Source organism: Canis aureus, chromosome 12 (assembly GCF_053574225.1).
Source record: "Canis aureus isolate CA01 chromosome 12, VMU_Caureus_v.1.0, whole genome shotgun sequence".
NCBI classification, from domain to species: domain Eukaryota; kingdom Metazoa; phylum Chordata; class Mammalia; order Carnivora; family Canidae; genus Canis; species Canis aureus.
The window spans coordinates 45,091,764-45,115,951 of record NC_135622.1 but is presented as its reverse complement, the minus strand read 5'-3'; the positions used below and the strand labels follow the sequence as shown (position 1 = coordinate 45,115,951).

At 39.5% G+C, this 24,188-nt stretch overlaps 1 protein-coding gene and 1 long non-coding RNA gene across 9 annotated transcripts in view; one reads left to right on the top strand and one right to left on the bottom strand.

Moving 5' to 3' along the window:
* LOC144281112 (uncharacterized) overlaps window positions 1-24,188 on the top strand; it is a 71,722-nt gene that overhangs the window by 4,748 nt on the left and 42,786 nt on the right. For 2 of the 5 annotated variants that reach the window (XR_013349565.1, XR_013349560.1), the window contains exons 1-2: window positions 14,233-14,343; window positions 20,071-20,194. The exons of 2 other annotated variants lie outside the window; for them this stretch is intronic. This is a non-coding gene — a long non-coding RNA (uncharacterized LOC144281112). Of the gene's footprint in view, window positions 1-14,232; window positions 14,344-20,070; window positions 20,195-24,188 lie in introns of those variants that run through there. One more of the 5 variants, XR_013349564.1, reaches the window with a different exon arrangement.
* Window positions 11,555-24,188, bottom strand: part of ASXL2 (ASXL transcriptional regulator 2) — a 334,480-nt gene continuing 321,846 nt past the window's right edge. For all 4 annotated transcript variants that reach the window (XM_077843863.1, XM_077843861.1, XM_077843862.1 and 1 more), the window contains one exon: window positions 11,555-22,556. In XM_077843863.1, coding sequence (XP_077699989.1) covers window positions 20,076-22,556 — 2,481 coding nt within the window. In that variant the 3' untranslated portion in view covers window positions 11,555-20,075. The remainder of the gene's footprint in view (window positions 22,557-24,188) is intronic.

Sequence of the window (24,188 nt, the reverse complement as noted above, 5' to 3'; positions counted from 1 at the left end):
AACTCTGCTACTGACTAACTGTGTGATTGAGGACACTTCTTCCCCTCGAAGCCTCAGATTTTTACATGTTAAACAAGCATGATAATCTCTACCAAGCAGGAGAGGATAAGAATGAAATGTAACACATTTTGTAAAGCACTTTATAAATTGTAGACGTGTGATACAAATGTAGGCATGTTGCCATAAATAACAGAAGTGCCGGGATATCCCCTTCACCAAGGGCCAGTGGCCACCAAACGTCGACGTGTGAGGCTCTGGCCGACTTGTGAAGTAAGTGTGTGATCATCTCTCCCTTCCTCCTCTCTAGAACCATGGTGTCCCAATCCTCAAGATCATGGTTAGTGCTCAATAAATATTTGATTGCTAATATTACTATTTGCAATTAAAGTATTAAACTAGAGAAATATTGTCTCAGCAAACAGAAGAGCTGTGTATTTAATCGTCTAAATACACATCTTGCAAATACACTGAGGAGAGGTGAGCATTCTTTTTCATTTCCAAGTACACTTTAGGCAGTACATAGCATTGATATGCCTTTGTTTATCCTTCCAGCTGTTCATTTTTTAATTTAATACTTTTAATATAATTTGACATCAAATTAAATATAATTTGAAATTAGAGGGTTTAATAAACTCTTCCCTCTTTCTGGCTGTGCTTCAAAAAACATTCTTCCCCTTTGTTCCATTTCCCCAATTCTGGAAAGTAAAAGAAAATAATTTAAAAATTGCAAATGAAGAGTTCTATTTGATTCAATGTATATTTGCATACGCAGGACTGAGAAAAACACTTGAAATCTATGGGTTTTTTCTTTACCTCACACCTCTTGTTCCAATCTACACATGGCCTTGCCACTCAATACCCTGGATCTTGGTGTTTTGAACTTTTTACTTTTTCTTCAACCTAATTAACACCTGCAATCCATAATTATTGGGTAATAATGTACTTTCCCTTCCTGGTAGCTCATCCTCTCCCGCCCCCCACCCACCCCACCATCCTTTCCCTCAGACTGAAGTTTACTGCCTGAGGGAAGAGAAAGAGGAACGCTGGCTAAAACAAAGAAGTTGTGGCTCAGCTTTGTGCTTTGAATTAGACTTTTTAAAAGTTCACAGTGAGACAATAGTCTTAAAAGTCAGGGTTTTTTTTTTTTTTTTGAGAAATAAAGAGATATTTCTCAGCAATTCTAAAGCTGTGTTTCTACAATGTCTTTTAGAGGACTGACCACAGAACAAGCCATAGACAGTAGGAAGCATAGATTCTTGCCACACGTGGAGGAGAAAGCCCTTCCACTAGAGTGGGAATGAGCTGGGAATGAGAAAGAGAAAGGCAGGGTTTATTTTGTATTATTTTTAAAAAATATTTTTCAGAGAGACAGAGAGCGAGCGAGCGAGTATGAGCAGCAGGGGCAGAGGGAGAGGGAGAGAGAATCTCAAGCGGACTGCACTGAGCACGGAGCCCCAACTGGGGCTCGATCCCACAACCATGAGATCATGACCTGAGCCAGAGGCCCCACCAACCGCACCATCCAGGCACCCCGAAAGGCAGGATTTATTTATTATTATTATTTTTAAATATTTTATTTATTTATTTATTCATGATAGACAGAGAGAGAGAGAGACGCAGAGACACAGGCAGAGGGAGAAGCAGGCTCCATGCGGGGAACCCGATGCGGGACTCGATCCCAGGACTCCAGGATCATGCCTTGGGATGAAGGCAGGCGCTTAAACCGCTGAGCCACCCGAGGTTCCCGAAAGGCAGGATTTAAATGCAAATCTCGGGCAGCCCGGGTGGCTCAGCAGTTTGGTACCAACTTCGGTCCAGGGAGTGATCCTGGAGATCCAGAATCGAGTCCTGCGTTGGGCTCTGTGTGGAGCCTGCTTCTCCCTCTGCCTGTGTCTCTGCCTCTTTCTCTGTCTCTATGAATAAATAAATAAAATCTTAAAAAATAAATAAATGCAAATCTCTTGCGTCACCTGAGTGTCAAAACTGCAATAGCTAAATACTAGGTAAGTATGGATAATGTTAAGAATATCAAGGCCAGGGTGAATGGGTGATGGGCACTGAGGGGGGCACTTGACGGGATGAGCACTGGGTGTTATTCTGTATGTTGGCAAATTGAACACCAATAAAAAATAAATTTATAAAAAAAAAGAATATCAAGGCTGGTGTCTAATTTCCCACTGTGAGGATACTGATCATGTCTCTAGGACAAACTTCTCTAGATTGGTAATGTAGCAATAGCTGAGGGAGGTGTCTAAGGTAGGTGGGCCCGGTGTCAGCCTCCTTATGTATCAACCATACATAGTTGACCTTTGAGGGGGATTTGAAGGGGTTAGGAGTGCTGACTGCCCCTGCCCATCCAAAACCCACATACAATTTTTTTACTCCCCTAAAAGTTCATAGCCCACTGTTGACAAAAAGCCTTACCAATATCATAGTCAATTAACACATATTTTGCATACTATATATGTTATTTAGTATGATACTGTATTCTTATAATAAAGTAAGCTAAAGGAAAAAATGGTATGAAAATCACAAGGAACAGAAAATCTTTATTTAAGATTATAGTACTATAAAAAATCAGCATATAAATGTACTCTCATAGTTCTAACCTGTGTTGTTCATGAGTCACCTGTAACGGAGAGTGTTATGGAACAGGGTTCTCAAACTTTTTGATCTCTGGAAGGCAGAACAAGAACAAGTGAGCCTGTTTCTGTAGGGTGTGGTTTTTAAATTTTTTCGTTTTGAGATCCCTTGATATTCTTACAAATTATTATTATTTTTTAAAGATTATTTTTATTTATTTATTTTTTTAAAGATTTTTAAGGGATCCCTGGGTGGCGCAGCGGTTTGGCGCCTGCCTTTGGCCCAGGGCGTGATCCTCGAGACCCGGGATCGAATCCCACATCGGGCTCCTGGTGCATGGAGCCTGCTTCTCCCTCTGCCTATGTCTCTGCCTCTCTCTATATATATGACTATCATAAGTAAATAAAATTAAAAAAAAAAGAAAGAAAATTTAAGATTTTTAAATGACTTGAGCAGAAATCAAGAGTCAGACGCTTAACAAATTGAGCCACCCAGGCTCCCCTTAATATAAATATTTTTATTAAAAAATTACTATTTTTCCAAAAAATTTTAAATATACACACAATGGCATTGTGTGTATATATATCACTTTATACATCAAACTTAATAGAAAGCAGATTCTTTCTGCTTTAAATTTGATCCTGCATTAAATTTGTTATGAAAAATTACTGTGGTTGAAGTATGTGAAGAAATCCAGCCTTATGCAAGATTAGTTGGAAAAGAGAAGTTTCTGAATAGAATTTGGATAACCTGGATATCCTTCTTCGATATGACACAAAAATTCAGCAAGTGGTAGTTTTGTAAAGATTAGTTGCAATGTGGAATCTAAAACCACATTACTGGGGTGCCTGGCTGGCTCAGTTGGTAGAGCATGTGACTCTTAATCTTGGGGTCATGAGTTTGAGCCCATGTTGAGTGTAGAGATTACTTAAATAAAGTCACATTATCAGTAAACTTTTTATTCTCCATTACAATAAAATTTTTTGATCTATTTTGCACCTTGTCTTTATTTAAGATTTGTTTATTTGAGAGACAGCACATGCATGCGAGTGGAGGGAGGGGCAGAAAGAGAGAGGGAGAGACAGTCTTTTTTTTTTAATTTTTATTTATTTATGATAGTCACACAGAGAGAGAGAGAGAGGCAGAGACATAGGCAGAGGGAGAAGCAGGCTCCATGCACCGGGAGCCCGACGTGGGATTCGATCCCGGGTCTCCAGGATCGCACCCTGGGCCAAAGGCAGGCGCTAAACCGCTGCGCCACCCAGGGATCCCCAGGGGGAGACAGTCTTAAGCAGACTCCCGGCTGAGCATGGAGCCTGACGGCGGCCTTGATCTCAAGACTGGGGGATCATGACCTCAGATAAAATTGAGAGTTAAGTACTTAACTGATCGAGTCATCTAGGTGCCCCTGACCTACTTTGCACTTCTTCTTTTTAATATGTTATTTATTTATTCATGAGAGGCAGAGGCACAGGCAGAGGGAGAAGCAGGCTCCCTGAGGGGAGCCCATGCAGGATTACATCCCAGGACCCTGGGATCACGCCCTGCGCCAAAGGCGGACTCTAAACCACTGAGCCACTGAGATGTCCCTATTTTGCACTTTTTTTTTTTCTATTTTGCACTTTGAATGGATCTTTACCATTCATGTTTTTGTAACATCATTTTATCATTTGGAACATATTGGTTCTCTGAGTTATGTAGATATTCTAAATGTTGATATATACCATTATATAGTAATATAGTATCTATTTACATCTATCTAACTTAGTATTTTTTATTTTTCAGAAGTCTTTAAGTGTTGGGAAGCTATCAAGCTCATGGTGGCAGATAAACGTTTTCCAAAATTCTTTCGCTCGAAAGCTCAAATTTTATCATTGCCAACAAATACTATCAATTATTTTTTAAAAAATCTTATCTCCACACCCAACGTGGGGCTCGAGCTCACAATCCCAAGAACCAGAGTTGCATGCTCTACCAACTGAGCCTGTCAGGCATCCCAATACTATTAATTATTTAAGTAAGCTGTACACCCAGTATATGGCTTTAAGTCAGGACCCCAAGGTCAAAAGTTGCATGCTTCACTGACTGAGCCAGCCAGGCACCCCAATATTACCAGTTATTTTTCTTTTAAAAAAATTTTTTTTAAATTTTAAGTACTTTTGAAGATTTAATTATTTATTTATTTTAGGGGGAGGGGCAGAAGGAGAGTCTTAAGCAGTCTGTGCAGAGCCAGACTCAGAAATTGATCTCACAAACTAAGCTGAAACCAAGAGTCAGATTCTTAACTAACTGTACCACCCAGGTGCCCCACTATCAATTATTTTTCTTAAGTGACAGGCTGACTTTGTTCATTTTCAAAAAAATTCCCAAATCTGAATAACCATAGTTTGTCAGTCATACTCCTAAATGGTTTTTCTTCCTTTCTTTTTTGTCCTTTGATGATCCTCATTGATTTCTTTTTTTAAAAACACATTTTATTTATTTATTTTAGAGAGAGAGAGAGAGAGAGAAAGAGCAGGGCGAGGGGCAGAGGGAGAAGGAGAGAATCTCAAGCAGCCTTCCTGCTGAGCACAGAACCCAACTTAGGGCTTCACAACCCTGAGATCATGACCTGAGCTGAAATCAAGCATCAGACACTCTACTGAACGAGCCACTCAGGTGCCCCTTCACCCATTTCTTAAACATGAAACAACTAGTGAGATCAGCTCATCACCCAAATAACTACACTAATGCATTTTCTCAAAATAACTACTGTACTTCAGTGTGTTGGAGTGTTTTATGTGTAAACTTCCCATTTTGTCACACGTACTAAAAATGTCAGGTACTCAGGTATCAAGACTTACAATGAATCATAGGCTTAAATGTAAAACACACACACATATATATATATAACTGACAATGACATAGGAGAAAATCTAGGTAACTTTGGGTCTGACAATGGCTTTTTAGATACAACACCAAAGACACAATCCAGGAAAGAAATAATTGGTTAGCTAGACTTCATTAAAATTAAAAACTTCAAAAGACACTGCCTGACTTACACTGAGCCACCTGTGAGATGGTTTCCGACCTGGTGGCCTTAAGGGCAGAGGTACTGGGGCACCTGGATGGCTCAGTGGTTGAGAGTCTAGCTTCAGCTCAGGTCATGATTCTGAGGTTCTGGGATCGAGTTCCACATCAAGCTCCCTGCAGAGAGCCTGCTTCTCCTTCTGCCTATGTCTCTGTGTCTCTCTCTGTGTCTCTCATGAATAAATAAAACCTTTAAAAATAGATTAATTAATTTTTAAAAACAAGATACTACTACATAATTAGAGTGGTTAAAATCCAAAAACACTAAAAACACTGAATGCTGGCAAGGATGCAAAACAACAGGTATTCTCATTCATTGCTGATGGAACTGCAAAAGAGCACAGCCACTGTGGAAGACACTTTGACAGTTTTTACAAAACTAAACATACTATTACCATACAATCCAGGAGTCATCCTTCTTGCTGTTTACCAAACAAGCAAGAAAACTTATGTCCACACAAAAACCTGCTGATGTTTATAGCAGTTTTTTTTTTATAGCAGTTTTATTCACAAAACTTGGGGGCAAAGCAAGATGGTCTTCAGTAGGTGAGTGAACAAAATAAATTGTGATATATCCAGACAATGGAATATTATTTAGAACTATAAAGAAAGGAGCTATGAAGCCATGAAAATACATGAAGAAACTTAAATGCATATAACTGAAAGAAGCCAATCTGAAAAGTTTACATAGTATATGTTTCCAACTACAGGGCATTCTGGAAAAGGCAAAACAATAGAAACAATAAAAAGATCAGTGGTTGATGGGAGAGAGGGATAAATGGAACACAGTGGATTTTTACAGCACTGAAGTCATTCTGTATGATACTGTAATGATAGATACATGTCCTTACACATTTGTCAAAACTCATAGAAGTTACAACACTAATGTAAACTCTGGACTTTGGGTGATAATAATGTGTCAATGTAGATTCACTGATTTAAAAAAATATACCACTCTGGTATAGGATGTTATTAATAATGAGAGGAATGCGGGGGGCAGAGGGTATACGTTAACTCTCTTTCCTTTCCCTTCAGTTTTGCTGTGAACCTAAAATTGCTCTTGAAAGTCTATTAAAAAATATATGAGGGGTGCCTGGGTGGCTCAGTTGGTTAAGTGTCTGCCTTTGGCTCAGGACATGATCTCAGGGTCCTGGGATGGAGCCCCGCATTGGGCTCCCTGCTCAGTGGGGAGCCAGCTTCTCCCTCTGCCCCTCCCCCTGCCCCTGCTGGTGTGGTCTCTCTCTCCCTAAATAAATAAATACATAAATAAAATCCTTAAAAAGGGGGGGCACCTGGATGGCTCAGTCAGTTAAGGATCCAACTTTTGATTTTCATTTTGGCTCAGGTCATGATCTCCAAATCAGGAAACTGAGCCCCATATGGAGCTCTATGCTCATAGGGGAGTCTGCTTCCCTTCTCCTTCTGCCTCTACCTATCTGCCCCCCACCGCTTTGTGTGTGTGTGTGTGTGTGTGTGTGTGTGTGTGTGTGTCTTTCTCTCTGAAATAAATCTTTAAAAAATAATTAGTCTCAATACAGTTAGAATGATTCAGGTCACACAAAGTATGTTCTTTGAGTATAATGGAATTAAAATAGAAATCTTTTTTTTTTAAATAGAAATCTATAAGAGAAGATATCTGAAGTATTCAAATATTTGGAAACCAGATAACACATCTCTCAATTACACATGAGTTGAAGAAGAAATCAAAATCAAAATTAGAAAGTAGTTTGAACCGAAGAGAAATGAAACAACATATCAGAATTGTGGGGATGTTACTATAGCAGCACTTAGGGGGAAATTCATAGCATTGAACATTTACATTAGAAAATTATTAATAATAAAAAATAAAAAGAAAAAAAGAAAATTATTAATAAAGTTCTCAAATTATTGACAACAGCCTCCATATTAAGACATTAGACAAAGAATAACATATTAAACATAAAATAAGCAAAATAAATGAAACACAGTAAGAGTGGAAATCAATGGGGGTGCCTGGATGGCTCAGTCAGTAGAGCATGCAACTCTTTATCTTGGGGACATGTGAAGCCCCACATTGGGCATAGAGCTTACTTTAAAAGAAAGTGGCGGGGGGAGGCGCGCCTGGGTGTCTCAGTGGTTGAGCATCTGCCTTTGGCTCAGGGTGTGATCCCGGGGTCCTGGGATGGAGTACCCACAGGGAGCCCGCTTCTCCCTCTGCCTACGTCTCTGCCTCTTCTGTCTCTCATGAATAAATAAATAAAATCTTTAAAAAATAATAAAAGACACAGAGAGGGAATGGAAATCAATGAAATTAGAAAACAATAACAAAAACAATAGAGAAAACCAATGAATCCAAAGCTGGATTAATATTCTGAAATCAATCAATGAAATTCATCATGTTAACAAACTGAAAAAGAACCCCATATCAAGTCAATAGATGTAGAAAAAGCATTTGACAAAATTTGACATCCATTCCTGATTTAAAAAACAAAAACAAATACACTCCTAGCAGGTGATAGAAGGGAACTTCCTCAGCCTAATGAAGGGCAACTAGGAGAAACCTTTAGCTAACATCATACTTGATATGAAATAGTAAATGCTTTCCTTGTAAGATCAGGAACAAGGATGCCTACTCTCACCACTTGTATTCAACATTGTACTACAGGTTCTAACCAGTGCAGATGAGAAAAAGAAGTTATCTAGAATAAAACATTGTCTTTGCAGCTAACAGTGTTATCTATATAGAAAATCCAACAGAGTATATGTACAAAGAAGCCACTAAATCTAGTAAGCGAGGTTAGCAATTGATTTTTATTTTTTTTTAAAGATTTTATTTATTTATTCATGAGAGACAGGCAGGCAGACACAGGCAGAGGGAGAAGCAGGCTCCTTGCAGGGAGCCCGACGTGGGACTCAGTCCTGGGTCTCCAGGATCACGCCCTGGGCTGAAGGCGGCGCTAAACTGCTGAGCCACCCAGGCTGCCCTAGCAATTGATTTTATCAAAGCCTGTATAAGAATGTAAAGTGAATGTTTATATCCACCAATTAATGCTCAGAAATTTGAGTGTTGACCTTTAAAACTGAAATTTAAAAAATTTTTCATAGGATCATTTAAAATTTTTTACTTTTAATTTTTAGAGATTTTACTTTTTTATTTGACAGAGAAAGCACAGAGGGGGTGGGAGAGGGAGAAGCAGGCTCCCTGTTGAGCAGGGAGCCCGATGCGGGGCTCAATCCCAGATGCTTAAGCAAGATGCTTAACTAACTGAGTGACTCAGGCACCCCTAAAAAACTTTAAAAGTAAAAAAAATTGAAATGTAGGATTAAATCAGACAAAAGATGTGAAAGCTCTATTCACTGGTACCAATAAGACATTGCTAAGAGAAATTAAATATTATGTAAATAAATGGAAATATGGATTAATGACAAAATACTAAGATCTCAATTTCTTTCAAATTGTTGTATACCTTAAACACAATCCCAGTTAAACTTGTTTTTACAGAAATTGACAACTGGTTCTGTAATTCATGGAAATCAAAGGGCAAATAGCCTAATAGAATTTGAAGGTAAAAAACAAAGTTGGAGAACTAACATTACCCGATTTTAAAACATTTATAAAGCTACAGTAATTAAGACAATGTGGTACAAGTGCAAAGATATACAAGCATATCAGTGGAACAGAAATCTGAAAATAGATTCACACATATATGGACAATTGATTTCCAACAGAGGTATGAAAGTCATTCAGTATGTCTTTTAATGTGAGAACAATTGGATATCACATCTTTAAGATTTTATTTATTTACTCATGAGAGACAGAGAGAGAGAGGCAGAGACACAGTCAGAGGGAGAAGTAGGCACCATGCAAGGAACCCAACATGGGACTCGATCCCAGGACTGGAATCACACCCTGAGCTAAAGGCAGATGTTCAACCGCTGAGCCACCCAGGCGTCCCAGATATCACATCTTTATTTTTTTAAATATTTTATTTATTTATTCATGAGAGGCACAGAGAGAGAGAGAGGGGGGTGGGCAGAGACACAGGCAGAGGGAGATGCAGGCTCCATGCAGGGAGCCCGACATGGGAATCGATCCAGGGTCTCCAGGATCACACCCTGGGCTGAAAGCGGTGCTAAACCACTGGGCCTGCCCAGAAACAGACTTTTTTTTTTTTTTTTAAGATTTTATTTATTTATCCATGACAGAGAGAGAGAGAGGCAGAGACACAGGCAGAGGAAGAAGCAAGGCTCTGTGCAGGGAGCCCGATGTGGGACTCGATCCCGGGTCTCCAGGATCACACCCCGGGCTGAAGGGGGCACTAAACTGCTGAGCCACCAGGGCTGCCCAATATAACATCTTTAAATAATTTATTAAGTTTAATAAACACAACTCCCAATCTTCTCCACTCCAAATCACTGTCAACCATCATTCTAATTTCTCCATGAATTTGACTTCTGTATGTTCATTATATAAGTGGAATCGTATATTTATTCCTTTTGTGTCTGGCTTATTTCACTTAGCACAGTGCCTACAAGGTTCATCCATGTTGTGGCATGTGTCAGAATGACATTCTTTTTTAAGGCTGAATATTCCAAGTATATCACATTTTGTTTACCCATTCATTGATGAATATTAGGTTGTTTTACTTTTCAGCTATTATAAATAACATTGCTATGAACAGATATGCAAATATCTGTTCAAGTCCCTGTTTTCATTTCTTTGGGGTATATAGCCAGAAGTGAAATTGCTGGATCATACAGTACTTCTGTTTTGAGGAATGGTCAAACTGTTTTCCACAGCAATAAAGTCATTTCACATTTCTACTAGCAATGCACACTAAATTCTCTACATCCTTGCCAATACTTAGTTTGTGTGTGTGTGTATGAACTCTACTCCCAACATGGGGCTTGAACTCATGACCCTGAGATCAAGAGTCTCATGCTCTACTGAGCTAGCCAGGTGCCCCTTGTTTTAATAGCTATCCTTATGGGTATGGAGTTGTCTCATTGTGATTTTGTTTGCATTTTCCTGGTAGTTAGTGATCTTGAGCATCTTTTCATGTGCTTATTTGGCCATCTGTGTGTATCTTCTCTACAGAAATGCCTACTCCAGTCCTTTACTCATTTTTTAATTGGTTGTTCTTTTGCTGTTGAGCTGTAGGAGTTCCTTACATATTCTGAATATTGATTTCTTGTTGACATAGGATTTGCAAATATTTTCTCCCATACTGAGGGCTGTGTTTTCACTCTGAATAATGTCCTCTGATGTACAAGACTTTAGTTTCAGAATTTTAACATTTTGTTTTTAATGAAATCCAATTTATCTTTTCTTTTGTTGCCTGTGCTTTTGACAAATCCCAGAAATCACTGCCAAGTCAAATTATGAAATTTTCCTCATTTTCTTCTAAGTGTTTTATATTTTTAGCTTTCAATGTTTAGGTCTTACATCAATATTAATTTTTGTATACGGCATAGGGTAAGAGTCTGATTTCATTCTCTTGCATGTGGATATGCAAGTTTTGCAACATTTATCGAAAAGACTGCCCCCCTTTTCTCATTGACTGGCCTTGGCACTCTTGTCCAAAAAATCACTTGATCAATACATGTGAAGGTTTACTTCTGGGCTCTCTGTTTTACCTCATTGGTCTGTATGTCTATCTTCATGCCATTACCACACTGCTTTAATTTCTGTGGCTTTTGGGTATAGGTTTCTTTTTTATTTTTGAAATGTACAACACATCCTTTATGGCTCGTGATCCGTTCTTTAATCCCCAAGTGTTGCCTAGAGACTGGCACTTTTTGTAGTACCCAAATTTAGCCAAGGACCCAGGGATAATTGTGCAATCGGGTGCAAGAAAAGGAGCAACAGGTGGGTCATTCAACATGACGTCTGATTTCTTTGGAAAAGAGAAGGCACAGTCGCTAGAGTAAAACTGTACGCCTTTATTCAACTTAAATGAGTCATTAAGATAAAATACAATTTGCCCATGTGCAGAAACATTGTACATTCAATTCTGAGGAAGGTAGTTTTATACAACCAATAAAAGGAACGGTCTAAAAGTGAGAGGAATAAAGACGATAGTGAGAGGGGAGCTAAAAGGCAGAGTTTTATCTGTCAAAGTGCTAAGGCCTATGTGCACAAAGATTAAGTGAACAAGACCAACATAAGGTCATTTCTTCCATTCTGATTTCTCTTGGTGCTGGTGAAAAAGTTTTAAGGTGTGATGCAATGAGTCACAGGATTAAGACGGGTTTTAAAAAAAAATAGGTCATAGCACTTATGGCTGAGAAAGGTTTATTTCCAGAGTTTCATTAGTCATGTACTCGAGATCTTTTATGGATTCTATGAATTTCACGAATTCAGTAAGAGCCTGCCCTTCAATCAGTAGTCTATTATCAAGGAACAAACGGTTAGGTCCTTCCCAGCCCAGAATCCATCTCCTTATGCAACAACAGAGGAGAAACCAAATCTGAGACTCTGGAAAAGTTTCATTACTTTAAAGTTTGTGTTAAGTGATTACATATACGTTCAGCTGGGGTTACCACCCAGGTCTTCAAATTGCTATTGCCCAAAAACCTAAAATGAGAATTGCTAACCTCGGGCCAAAGTCCAACTCCATCATTTCCAAGCTCTAGGTATCTGGAAACATCAGATATTGGTTTTTGGAAAGAAAGTAATAAAGTAAAAGTTTTTGTACCACCCTTTCCATAGAAAGGGAACAGGCTGTGTGTAAAATAATAGTTCTAAGGTATCTTCAAGTATTTTGATAACATTTAATGCACTGCTTTCTTATTGGGCTAATTTAAATTTTAAATATTTAGAAAGAGAACCCACGATTAAAGTTAATAAAATTGTTGACTCAAGTTGGCAAAATAGTGTTTATGAGCAACATCGGCATTATTTAACAGACACAGGTGCACAACACTAAATCCTGAGCAGCAGCAAAAGCTGCCACCGGATAACTCAATAGAAAACCATCACCTTGCCCATAAAATGTCTCAAATCAAATTTCACATTCTAATCATGGCAATTTAACATTATGTGAACTCAAAACCTTAAAAAAAAAAAAAAAAACTCCATAAAAGGGTAAGTTAAGAATAATTCAGTTTACTTAAACCCATTTTAAATCCAATCTTGGGTTTACCTTTTTTCTCCCCCAGGCATTCTGTGGGTTTTGCAGTCAAGATGGAAATCAGTGGGCTTTTTTTATTTCCCTTTAGCCTCCTTTTGAGTTTGAAGAACCAGGAATAGAGTTGGAAGTTATTCTTCAGGAGAACACACTATCTCGTCACAGCCCATTTCTATGGCCTGATCATCTCTGGCTCTCCCTTCCAGGCTCAATCCCTCCTTCCTGTCTTTCTTAGGGAAGTCTTTCTTATAGAGATAGTCTTTACTGATTAAGAGTGAAAGCTCCACGGAGGTATAGAGATTCCTCAGTTTATACATCTCTGTAAAAGAAACTCGGTTTTCTAAGGTCACCAAGTATTAGGAAAATACAGGATACCCACCCTCCTACTTCCTGGGCAAAGTTGGGACATTTCATGGTGGAATACACCAAATACCTCTTTTAAAGGTGAATATGGATATTTTGGCATGCAGAATTTGAGTTGCAAATCCAACAATCCAAGTTAATGATAAATGATAAGGAAAATTCAAGAATAAGCACTCACAAAATACAATGATTTATCTTAAAAAAAAATTTTTTTTAACCAGAAAATCTTAAAGTAAAAATTGGGAATTTAGGCCATTAAAAAGGACTAAGGTACTGCTGAAGTTTCTTGTAGTTAAAAATTCTGTGACTTCATAATGGGGGATGGGGGAGCCAATTCTACTGTACTAGAATAAAAACTTTAGAACACCAGTTTTATCCATTATGGAGAAAAAACAGGGATGCAACATCTCTTCCTTCTCACCAGACTACAAAATGAAAATCAAGGTTTAGTTTTAATTCCCTTTAGCTTCCTTTCGGTTTGAACATTAGGGAAAGGCAGGCTACATTATTTACCTAAGAGTTATTGGAAAGGGTTAGTTAAGATTATAGCATCTTTCTGGGTGCACTGACCAGAATTAATTGAACGGGATTCTCTCTTCAACTAAGATGTTACTAAGAAATTTAAGTTTCTATTAAGAATTCTACATCTTCTTCACTTCCATGTTATTTTACCTAGGGGCAATGCCTTTCCTTTCGCTCTTCATGTTTTGCCATGGTTTCAAACAGTGCCTCAAACACGTCCCTTCCATAACTCATTTATATTTAAATTTCCATCGTGTCTTGGGAAATATGTGGTATCTATTACTCCTTGAGCCCTGAACTAGACATGTGCTGTATGGCTACTGATATGTTAGGAAGACCTTTTGCAATCTACCTGGTTGCTTTTGTTTACCCTTATAAAACCTGAACCTCATCACAGTGCCTAGCACATAGTAGGTGCTCCGAGAAATATGTGAATCAATGAATAACATGATTTGTACACAAAACCAGCTAGACACATTATGCAAAATCTTATTTTTTAAGACCGTTTGGTCAAGTAGTGTCAAAAGCATTGAACACAGGTTTCTAGACTGTGATGTAAATAAAGAATGGACAATTGGAGATTCAAGTTGAAGTCGTGTTCTAGTATATTGCTCTTTCTCATTCAACTGCACATCAACTACACATTTAGGCTCCTATGTCATTAACCTGAACATGAAGAAATTTTACTTCCGGTGAGGTAGGAGGCCCATTTAAATAATTATAAATATGTATTAGAAACGGTGTGTGTGTGTGTGTCTGTCTGTAAATGGCCATAATGGACTGGTTCACATACATTTAAATATTTCACTTTCACTTCTATTATATATGGTAATTATAAGAATGCAGATGTTCCCTGAGACATACGAAAATTTCCTTTAGAAAAAGCATATTTTAAGCAAAGATTTAGAATGCTGTTCTCTTGGAGTGGTAAATGATCTTCAATGTCTTTGGGCAACCCCAATGTTTGAAATTTCAATTTTTGAAAGATAACAAGGCAATCTTTTAAAAAAAGCATTCTATAAATCCTTATTAATTTCCAAAATATGCTACTTTTATCAGTGAAATAATCACAGCTGAGGAATTAAGGGGAGAACTAGGAAACTAGAAGAGTCAGTTTCATGGGTCACTAAGATACATTCGTGGAGTTCTGACCTTATTTTTTATTTCATCAATAAATCTATAAATTATTCATTTTTAAAGAATAGACTAGATATCTATTTCCAAAGACTATCTAGGTATCATTTTGCTCCTTCAATCATATCCTAAAACCAAGTATTTGCAACCACAAAATTCTCTTGAACAGCAGGATTCCAGGCTATCTGTAGGTATGGGATATAGACTGGCAGTTAAGCTCTCCTAATATCTGGCTGAGTCCTCATTTGCATAAATGCCCTTCCTGACACAGGGGAGATCAAAATCCAAGCTCTCCTAGCTCTTCTAGCTCTCCAGATCAATTAGGAAGGACCTAAAACTGGTTTTGAAACTCCCTCACCAGATCAATCAGGAAGGATACAGAACCAGTTAGGAAACTTACTTCTCAGAGAAGAACTGGTAAAGAGAAAACAAGTTTTTGATTATCTTCATGGGATTATTTCTTCACATACTCCTATCGCTTAGAAGGTTGTGGCAGTGAATGTTTGCTAATGAATTATTAACCACAGTTGAGAAAGAAAAACCTATTTTTACCCCTGAGATATTTTCTTACCATTCTTTGTTTTAGAAGCAAACAGTGGGCACATTAAAAAAAAAAAAAAGGAATGCACCATGTTTTTGTGTTTGTCTGTTTTTCAACGTTCCCAGTAACATCCCATGGTTAAGAGACAGAACAGTTCAAGGGTGAAAGCAGAGACAGACAGATTAGGCAAGTTTAATATTTTTACTAGAGTTCTGAAAGAAATATGCTACCCTGATTTGTTTATCACCAAATTTCTCATTTTACCCTTCTATACAATCTGTTGTAATCTTCCAATGGTAATAATATAAGGCAACAGCTGAGGGCCCTTACCCACACCGCTCTCAGATGGATGTCAGACCTCAAGATTCACCAAAAAGTCCAAGGTTTTTATTTTCACTTTAATTATCTTTTACTTAATAATAAAATGAAAAATAAGAATATATGAATACATACAATCTATATACATATATTTATTGCAAATACTTAAAATTCTTATGTAAAATGATTTTTCTATATTTGTGAAAAAATATGACTTTTTAAATGGTGTTGACACCAACTTCTCTGTACATACCCTCAATTCCAATGTTAACAATTCCTTTAAAAAGGCAAAAAGACACAAAAGTTTAGCATTTACCAAACCAGTCTGTACAAACCTTATAAGCCAGAAGGAAAAAAAATAGCTTGTGGTAAATAAGTTGATATTCTTTTAAAATAAAAAATAAACTTCAAAACTATTCCCCTTATTGCATTTTCTGGAAATAATCTGAGTGTCTTTAGAGTAACTTCCTTTGTAACAATTTGTGCCTTAACAGTGAGGTCCTACGTTAAACATACCATATATGAGAAATTCAAAGTCTTCCACTGTCACTTTTTACATAGATATTAAAATATATATTACTTAAAATATATTACTGGAAAGCTATTTTTAAAATTGATCTTTAATAGTTGTATCAAATGTAAAGCATTAAAAAAAATAAAGTAACCAAGAATCTATGAAGCTCTCACTTCAACTTTAGGAAATGTTTTACCTACTGTTCCCTTTCAATAGGTATGTAGGTATTGAAACATGGGAGGAAAGATCCCTGCCTATCATCATGTTTCTCAGAGTCTCTTTGGACTATTCTATAAATTGAGCTGAAAACTACCGTCGGCCAAGTTTTTTACTTAGCAAGTTGTGGTAATGCAACAGGGACTTTTCCCTCTTTGCTGTGAAGTGAAACCTCTAGGTCAAAGAGAAAAACCCTGGCACTACTCACTGATAGTGAGTTCTAGAAATAAATAGTGGTGTAATGACCAGAGAAGACTCCATCGTTATAACAAATCATTTCACCCAAGAGCTCTGTAAGGGCTCTAAGGTGGAGAAAGGCAATAATAAGCAATTAGGATGGTAACTGTCAAGTCAGCAATATGTATGAATTTACACCTTCACCAGGAAGGCAATGAGGTCTTCCTTTGGCTATTTATCTAAATCTGAGATAATTCCTAAAACACCTACATCTGGGTGCCTTCCCAGCCCACGCAAGTATGCTTCCCCTACTCCTAACAAAAATGTCCCATTTGCCAGATCTTACTTAGAAATGTTACATGGGTTACCACAGATAGTTTCAGTATCTTGAGCACAGGGGTTAAGGAAGAGTAGGGCGATCAACTCCAGGTCATTTGGCTTTATCTTCTGCTTAATAGGATGGAGAATTTTAATCAAAATTTTTTCTTAAGATTCAGGGAGCCTTCTCTACTAGACAACTCAGAACATTCATTAAGTAAGACTGAGATGACATATTTATTGTTAATGCTATCTCCCCAAGGTGACCTACAATGGAAGGTACCTGAAGGCTCGAGAGACATCCCTTGGAGGCATAAATATCAGGCACAATGCCTGACTAGTCACTGGAAATAGTGCAACTAAATATCATTAAAAAAAAAAAAAAAAAGCTTTGCATTTATTAGCAACCTTTTAGATTGAACTGAAAGGTAAAGCAACTCTGAAAACCTAAGATAAAAACTGCTTTCATGGTTCTGGAGTACCATGCTCTCAATAATATAAAGATTTTCCTTGTTCCTACTGCTTCATTTTCAAAAGGCCAGACTGGAATGTGTTTGGATTGTTGCTGTTGTTTTTCTGTTCAGCTCTTAAAATGAATGACTTTCTATCTGAAAACACTGTTTTGAAGCAAACTAACGGACTGTATTCAATTTACTACCAACCTGAGAGAACCTATTCTCTCGTTTTGTCAAGATTGAGGCAGTGTACCTAGTTGACCAATTCTGTTTTAGGGACATTCATAAATGCCAATATTTTATTAGCTGAGTATTGCTTGTTAAGAGAATCTGGGGAATAATAATGCTTAGGGACCTATCTGTAAGAGCCTGGTCAAGATGAAGAGGCACAATACGGTCTGCTCTCCAAGTGGACTTAAAAATCCCTGATAACCATTCTACCTTTCCTGGTTTACCTGTTCAACCTCAGATTAGGGGAACCATGGAGGAGAGACTCTTCTAGGACAGGAAAGGTGCAAAGAAGAAAATTCACTTTGATCAAGCCAAATTGGTAACTAATGTTTTAGTTTTAGCACAGGGTCAGTTCCAAACTACTCAGGCACTTCAGCATGCAGACCAGCCCTGGGTCCTGGCCCTGATGCAGAGAGTGAAGCTGAGCATGGAGAGTTTTAACCAGCAATAGGTCCTTCCAGCCCCTGCCCTTGGACTACCCAGAGTACTCGAAGTTTGGGGAACTGAACCATGTTTGTTTCCTCCTGGATCCTGGCTTGAGAATATTCCTTATCCCTGGATCCATGCAGCCTTCGTTATGTTTTAGCTATGTGTGTGCAGGAAGGAAAAGGAAAGTTAGAACATCCTATTGTCTTGGCTGAAACTAGAACACAGATATTAATCCTATATTTGCCTTAAGCCACAAAAAATAACAGAAGCCAAAACTGAAAAACAGTGAAGCAGTAAGTTTCTTATGGGATTCAAAAGTATTAAAAGTGTGTATAATGTGGAGGAGGGTGGGGGAAAATGGGTAACAGAATAGGGAAGAGCAAAGAGTAATTACTGTCTACTTTCTCCTAATCTGGAATGTGACTTAATAAGTTTACACTGTTCTGCATATGGTAAATATCACATCCTGAATACTAAGTACAACTACAGGTGTACTAGGTTGCGGTAATATTTTTACTTTACACACTTGAAATTAGGAAACTTAAGATCAATATGCAAATGATGCACATTGACAATACCCAATTCTTTAATACCAAATTCTGGTAAATTGTAGATTTATTTTAATGTCCTTTAACCATGACCTAAGTATATGTACTCAAAAACTCTTCAGTCACTAGAGACAAGATTTAAAAAACAACAACAAAGGAAACAAAAGAGAGTCAGCAAAAATAAGCAACAAAACTTTGGAAATAATCTTCCTTTCTAGATGTTCCCTTAGCCATTTACTTAAGTCCCTTTACATTAGAAATTTCTAGTGCATAGACAGCAATCATCCAAAACAGAGGACATATTTTCTAAAACAGGAGAAGCGTCTAACTTTTACTGTGTGTGTGCATGTGTGCACGCACACATCGTGTTCAAAGTAATATTTAATAAGATTACTCTATACTCCTCAGATGCCTGGGGAGGTCAAAATAGGCTTAACAGAACAGGCAAGTGTGGCAAAAAGGATCTTTTCCTCCTGCACAACAGCGGACTACAGAACATTAGGGAACACAGTTGGGCAAGAAGAAGAAAAGAGAGGCTACCTTGTTTCTAGTGTTAAAATCATTTTCCAAAGTTCTTCATGTTCAGTTTATTAGTTTCTGCACTTTTTATTCCCTTGCCCAACAAAACACATAGTTCAAATCATCCGTTACTAACATTTTTTTGTTACTGCCATACTAGTATTTCACACCTGTTTGTAAGCTCCCATGACTGCCGAGGTGCCCGGTGTTACTGCTGGAACTGTGGCCCCGCATAGGCTATGCTAACAGCAGGGGCCCAGGGCAGCACACCCCTCTTGGGCCACACTCACCATCTCAGGGCAGGGCAGGGGGTCTGGAGGGCAGGTGTCCACAAACCGCAAGCAGAGAGCTTGGGGGTGGTACTGGTTTGTGGAAGCCAAGAACCAGGTCATGAGCTTTCAGAGTCTGAATTTACCACCTGTGAAATGAATACCTTATCAACAATTTGAACTTAAGAAGGTTCTGTCTAAGGTAAAGGGACTGAGTAAACCCTGAATCTAAATCCCGCAAAAGCTGAATAATCTACGTAAAGCCTGCGGTCAGACTGTCATGACATAATCAGCTTGAACGGTCATTTCTCCGGACCGTTCCTTCCCTCCTTCCTTTTCCTAGTCTCTTAAGAAAGGAGAGAAAAAGAGAGACAGCTTCCTTTTAACCATGCATGGCATTAAACTTTTCTCAGAGTCATGGTGAAGTGAAACATAAATCTGAATTCAAAGTAATACATTATTACCTAAACACTTGGGAAAACAATGTTAAAACAAAATGTGACATATTTACATGATTTTTTAAGTGCAAACTTGTCACAAATTCACAAAGTCTTGCTTGACCTAGACTTACTATACAAGGTGCTCTTCCTCTAAAATGTAAGATCTGTACTCTGTATTCCTGATTAAGTAACATTTGTCTCTTAAGACAACTGAAACCTACTTATTTATTTCTGTGATTCCCAAAAAGGACGCAAAAAACCTTATCTCATCAACCCTTCCCTCCCTGCCTCCTTTACGATGTGTTCTCTCTCTAGCTGCATTACCGAACGACAAGGCAGGAAACGCAGAGTTTGGAGGGGCCAATGCAATCATCGTGGCAGAATGCTCCACACCCCTTGCACATGATCATGGCTTTCAAGCGGCAGTAACATTTCGAAGGTGTGTCCTCTATGCTGTTCTCTTCAGGAAAGGCCTGAACGGGAATGGTCTGGCCGTGGCTGCTGGGATTCATAGCCTGGCTAGCGGGGATAGTAGTGACAGTCACCGAAAAGGACATGACGTCACCTACGTTGCTAGACACCTGGCTGCCATCAGGCATCCCTGGGACAGCAGAATTGTGGTCCATGTCAGACGAGGTGGAGACATTGATCATGCCTCTGTAGCTCGGCCCGATCTGGGTGGGGCTTCCATACAGCTTGGGGGTCTGCAGGGGTGGAAGCAGGAGCGGCTGATGGGTGGGACTGTCTGCAGTCAGAGGGAGACTGGTAGAATGGAAAAGCTCAGGGCTGGTTCGCATCGTCTTCCCTCTCACTGCATGAGCCATCTGTTTCTGTGCCACCTGAAGGAAATCTCTGGCTAGGGTCTTCTCATCCAATATTTGGCCTCTACTGAACAGGTAATTCTCCTTGCTTAAAGTGGTTTGCTCATGCGCTGGTGTCTCCGCCTTCACATTCTTTTTTGCTAAACAATCATTGGTGGACAGAGTTTCTCTACTGTGGGGTCCCGAATTTGCTTCACACTTGCCAGAGCCCTGAGTAGCCTGGGGTTCCTCCTTCACCATGACAGATTCTTGCTCATCACCAGTACTTTCCTCATCAGTATCTTCTTCTTTGCCGCTACTACTATCACCTGTTGCATTTTTACAGTCAGTATATCCCATTTTCAAGGCCTCCGTTGGGCTATTTAGACACAAACGGTCTTCAAGGTTTACGGAATGGGTCCTCCTAAAGCTCTCTGAACCCCGGCCATAGGTGGAAATGTTCAGTAAGTAGTGACCTGCCATTGCAGGTTTCGATGTCCTTCTGCCAGCAAAACCCAGCATGAACCTCTGGCTTGTGGAGATATCTTCTAACTGGAAACCTGAGTGAGTGAAGTTGAACTGGGAGGGCTGCACAAATGAGAGAACGTTCTGCCTCCGAACCCTCTGTATGAGAGTCTGAAGGATCTGATCCTGGGTGGCCTTGCCGAGCCCCTCCTGGTACTGGTGTGTGTCAATGCCTGAGTCCCTCAGTTCCTTACCTGAAAAGAGCTGAAGGGGCCTGGGAACCTGGGGGAGCTGCTTACTGTGCAAGGCTTTACCCAGCTGCTGCAGAGCCGGGTGGGGCTGCCTCTCACTACCTTCCTCTCTGCTGCTGTTTTCTGCCACCTGGGTGCCTGGGAGCGCTCCTACCCCCGGCTCCTCTTTTGTAGTCAGTGGAACAGTTTTCATTTCAACTTTGGTGAGAGGTTTAGGCAGAATTTGCTCCATGGGAACATCTTTGCCCTGAAGCAGCTGAGTGACCAAAGGATTATTTGCAGGGATACTGGAGCTTGACCTTGAAATGGGTCCATTCATATTTGAAGGAGTTCCTGGAGTTTTAAGGCTAGAAGCTACTGGCAAAGTGCTCGAGGATGTAGCTAATCCCGTAGGTACTACAGTTACACTAACCTGGGGTACAGGAAGCTTTTCTAAAGTGGCTGTTGTTAATAAAGATGTTAAAGGAGAGGGAGTCATATCCGTCGAAGTACTAGTAGCTGTCTCCGCTGAGGCTGAAAGATCTGGTATATTCTTACTAGAACCTGCTCGAGACTCAACCGTGCCATCAGCTGCAAAACAAACAGGTGAGGCACCGGAGATTAGGGCAGAATCTGCTGGAGTAGAAGGCGCTTTCTCCTGTCTGCAGTTACTGGGGCCTTGTGGGTGGGTCAGAGAGGCCACTGTGACTGTTGCCCTGGTGGGATTCAGTTGTTCATTATTCAGTTTCCCTACAGCTGGTGGGGGTGCATTAGTGTGGGCTGCTGATGGGACACCTGTGCGTGCTCCACCGACGGCAGAGGTTGGAGGCACTGAGGAGGTTTGCTGTAGTTGTGCTCCAGAGACACTAGGAGGCTGTGCCTGGTCTGGGGTCTTGGCCTCAGACTGGGGCTGAGTCTCTGGACCACAGGGTAAAAGCTCTCTCGTACCTCCCCTGCTTCCAGTTCCTGCCAATTCCAGTGTGGGGCCCTTTCCAGGTGCGTCACCTCTGTCTGAGTCTGGACATCCCCCTCTAGCAGTTTTCCTGTCACCACCCTCTCCTGGACCTTGTCCACCCCCTGGGCCAGGTCCTGGAATGGTCCCTCCAACGGAGGTGGCTGCGGCGGCGGCAGCGGCGGCGGCGGCTGCTGCTGCCCTCTGTGCTTTGACCAGCTGGGCTTTTGCTTTGATGTCTGCAAGAGTTCTGGCTCCTGTTCTGTTAGGACTAGTGATGGAGACTGGAAAACGAGCCCTGGGAGAGACCTGCGATGTAGGAAAAGGCATGGGGGAGATCCTGGAGACCGGGATCTGAAAGAAGGAGGGAGAAAAAAAAACCCCAGAGTTTAGTTTTCATTTACAGGAATACTGGAACTTCACGAACACCTGAATTTCTGCAGTAAACACTGCACACCAGGGACAAAGATGGGAAGTCCACAGCCGAGTGATCAAACCGAGGAGACAGCAACTTGACTTCATCTATAGGGTCCTTCCACGTTCTCTACTGGTACCAAAACCTCTCCTCCCCTGACATCTTTTCCACCCCATGCTTCTTTTCTCAAAACAACTCCCTCCTAAGGGCATTACTACTCACAACTGCTTATTACCTAAGATACACACCTTGCTATGGTATTTGCACTTTCGAATGTGTGTGTGAGAGAGACGAAGCATACCACTATCTTTTTCTTCATAGCTCTCCATTCAAGGTCCAAGGAAAACTCTTGCTCTCTTCTGCTCTACACACATACACGCATGCACATTTCAGCATACAGGCTGAATCATCTCAATGACACAGGCTTCTAGATAGCACTGGAAGGCACACAGTGATCCATGGATATACCCTACTCTGTCCATCCATGTGAGTGAGTATGTACATAACGTATACCACAGTTATTCTCATCCCTGGCTGCCTTTATACTTACTCGAGGAGCTGTTTAAAAATATATATGTTCTGAGTCCTATCCCAAATTTACAAATTAGAACCCTAGGGAAAAAAAATGCTTTTCTGAAACACTTGCTGGGAGATCCTGATATATCACCAGGTTTGAAACCACTGACTTTTGTATCATAAAATATTGTATCTGAAAGGAATCTCACTCCTGTTTGAAACAATACTTTGGAAGCTATCAGAGTTAAATTAGAATGCATCAAAATCTAGACCCTTCTAGTAGTTGCCAGAGCTTAAATGAGCAAATAACTGTTACAATAGACTTTCTAGGGCCTTTAATTTAAAAAAAAAAGAAAAAAGAAAAATTAAGGCATGGAACTCTAAGAAAATGCAGGTCATCTTTCTGGAACTCCCTAAATTAAGAATAATAAAGTCACTAAAACTGTTTATTTGCAATAACCATTTCTCAAAAGGTCAGTGGTCCTGAGAAATGGATTCTCTGTCATTCAGAAGTCAGAGCTGTGGGACTGTGTAATAGCCATTATGAAGTCCGCACATCCCACATCATGAGATGTACCTAATCTCTCTCTTAACACTGCATCTCTTTTACATCTAACTGCACAGTATTTCAGAGGCTATCAACTGAGGGAAAGAAGCAATTGTTGTCTCTTGGTAATATCATCTAGAAGGCACTAGTAGGAAGGGGAGAAAGAAAGTAGATAAAACCAGAAAATTAAATCCAAGAAAGTAAAAGCACAATTGTTTAAGGGAATTGTATATAGGGACAAACAACCTTGTAACAGAACAGTCTTGAGAAAAACCATATACCTAACACAATAAATAATATCTATTGTAATGGCTGAAAATCATTACTGGAATGTTAATTTTATTAAAAGTGGTTCAAAGAAAAAGTTTTAATATGTAAAAATAATAAGTTTCAGTTATTTATGCAAATAGATCTATTATCTGTTGATGTGAAATAAATGAGATGTTACACTTTGTAAGCACTAAAGCTTCAATGTTGTCTGGGCATGGGCACTGGTAACAATTAAACA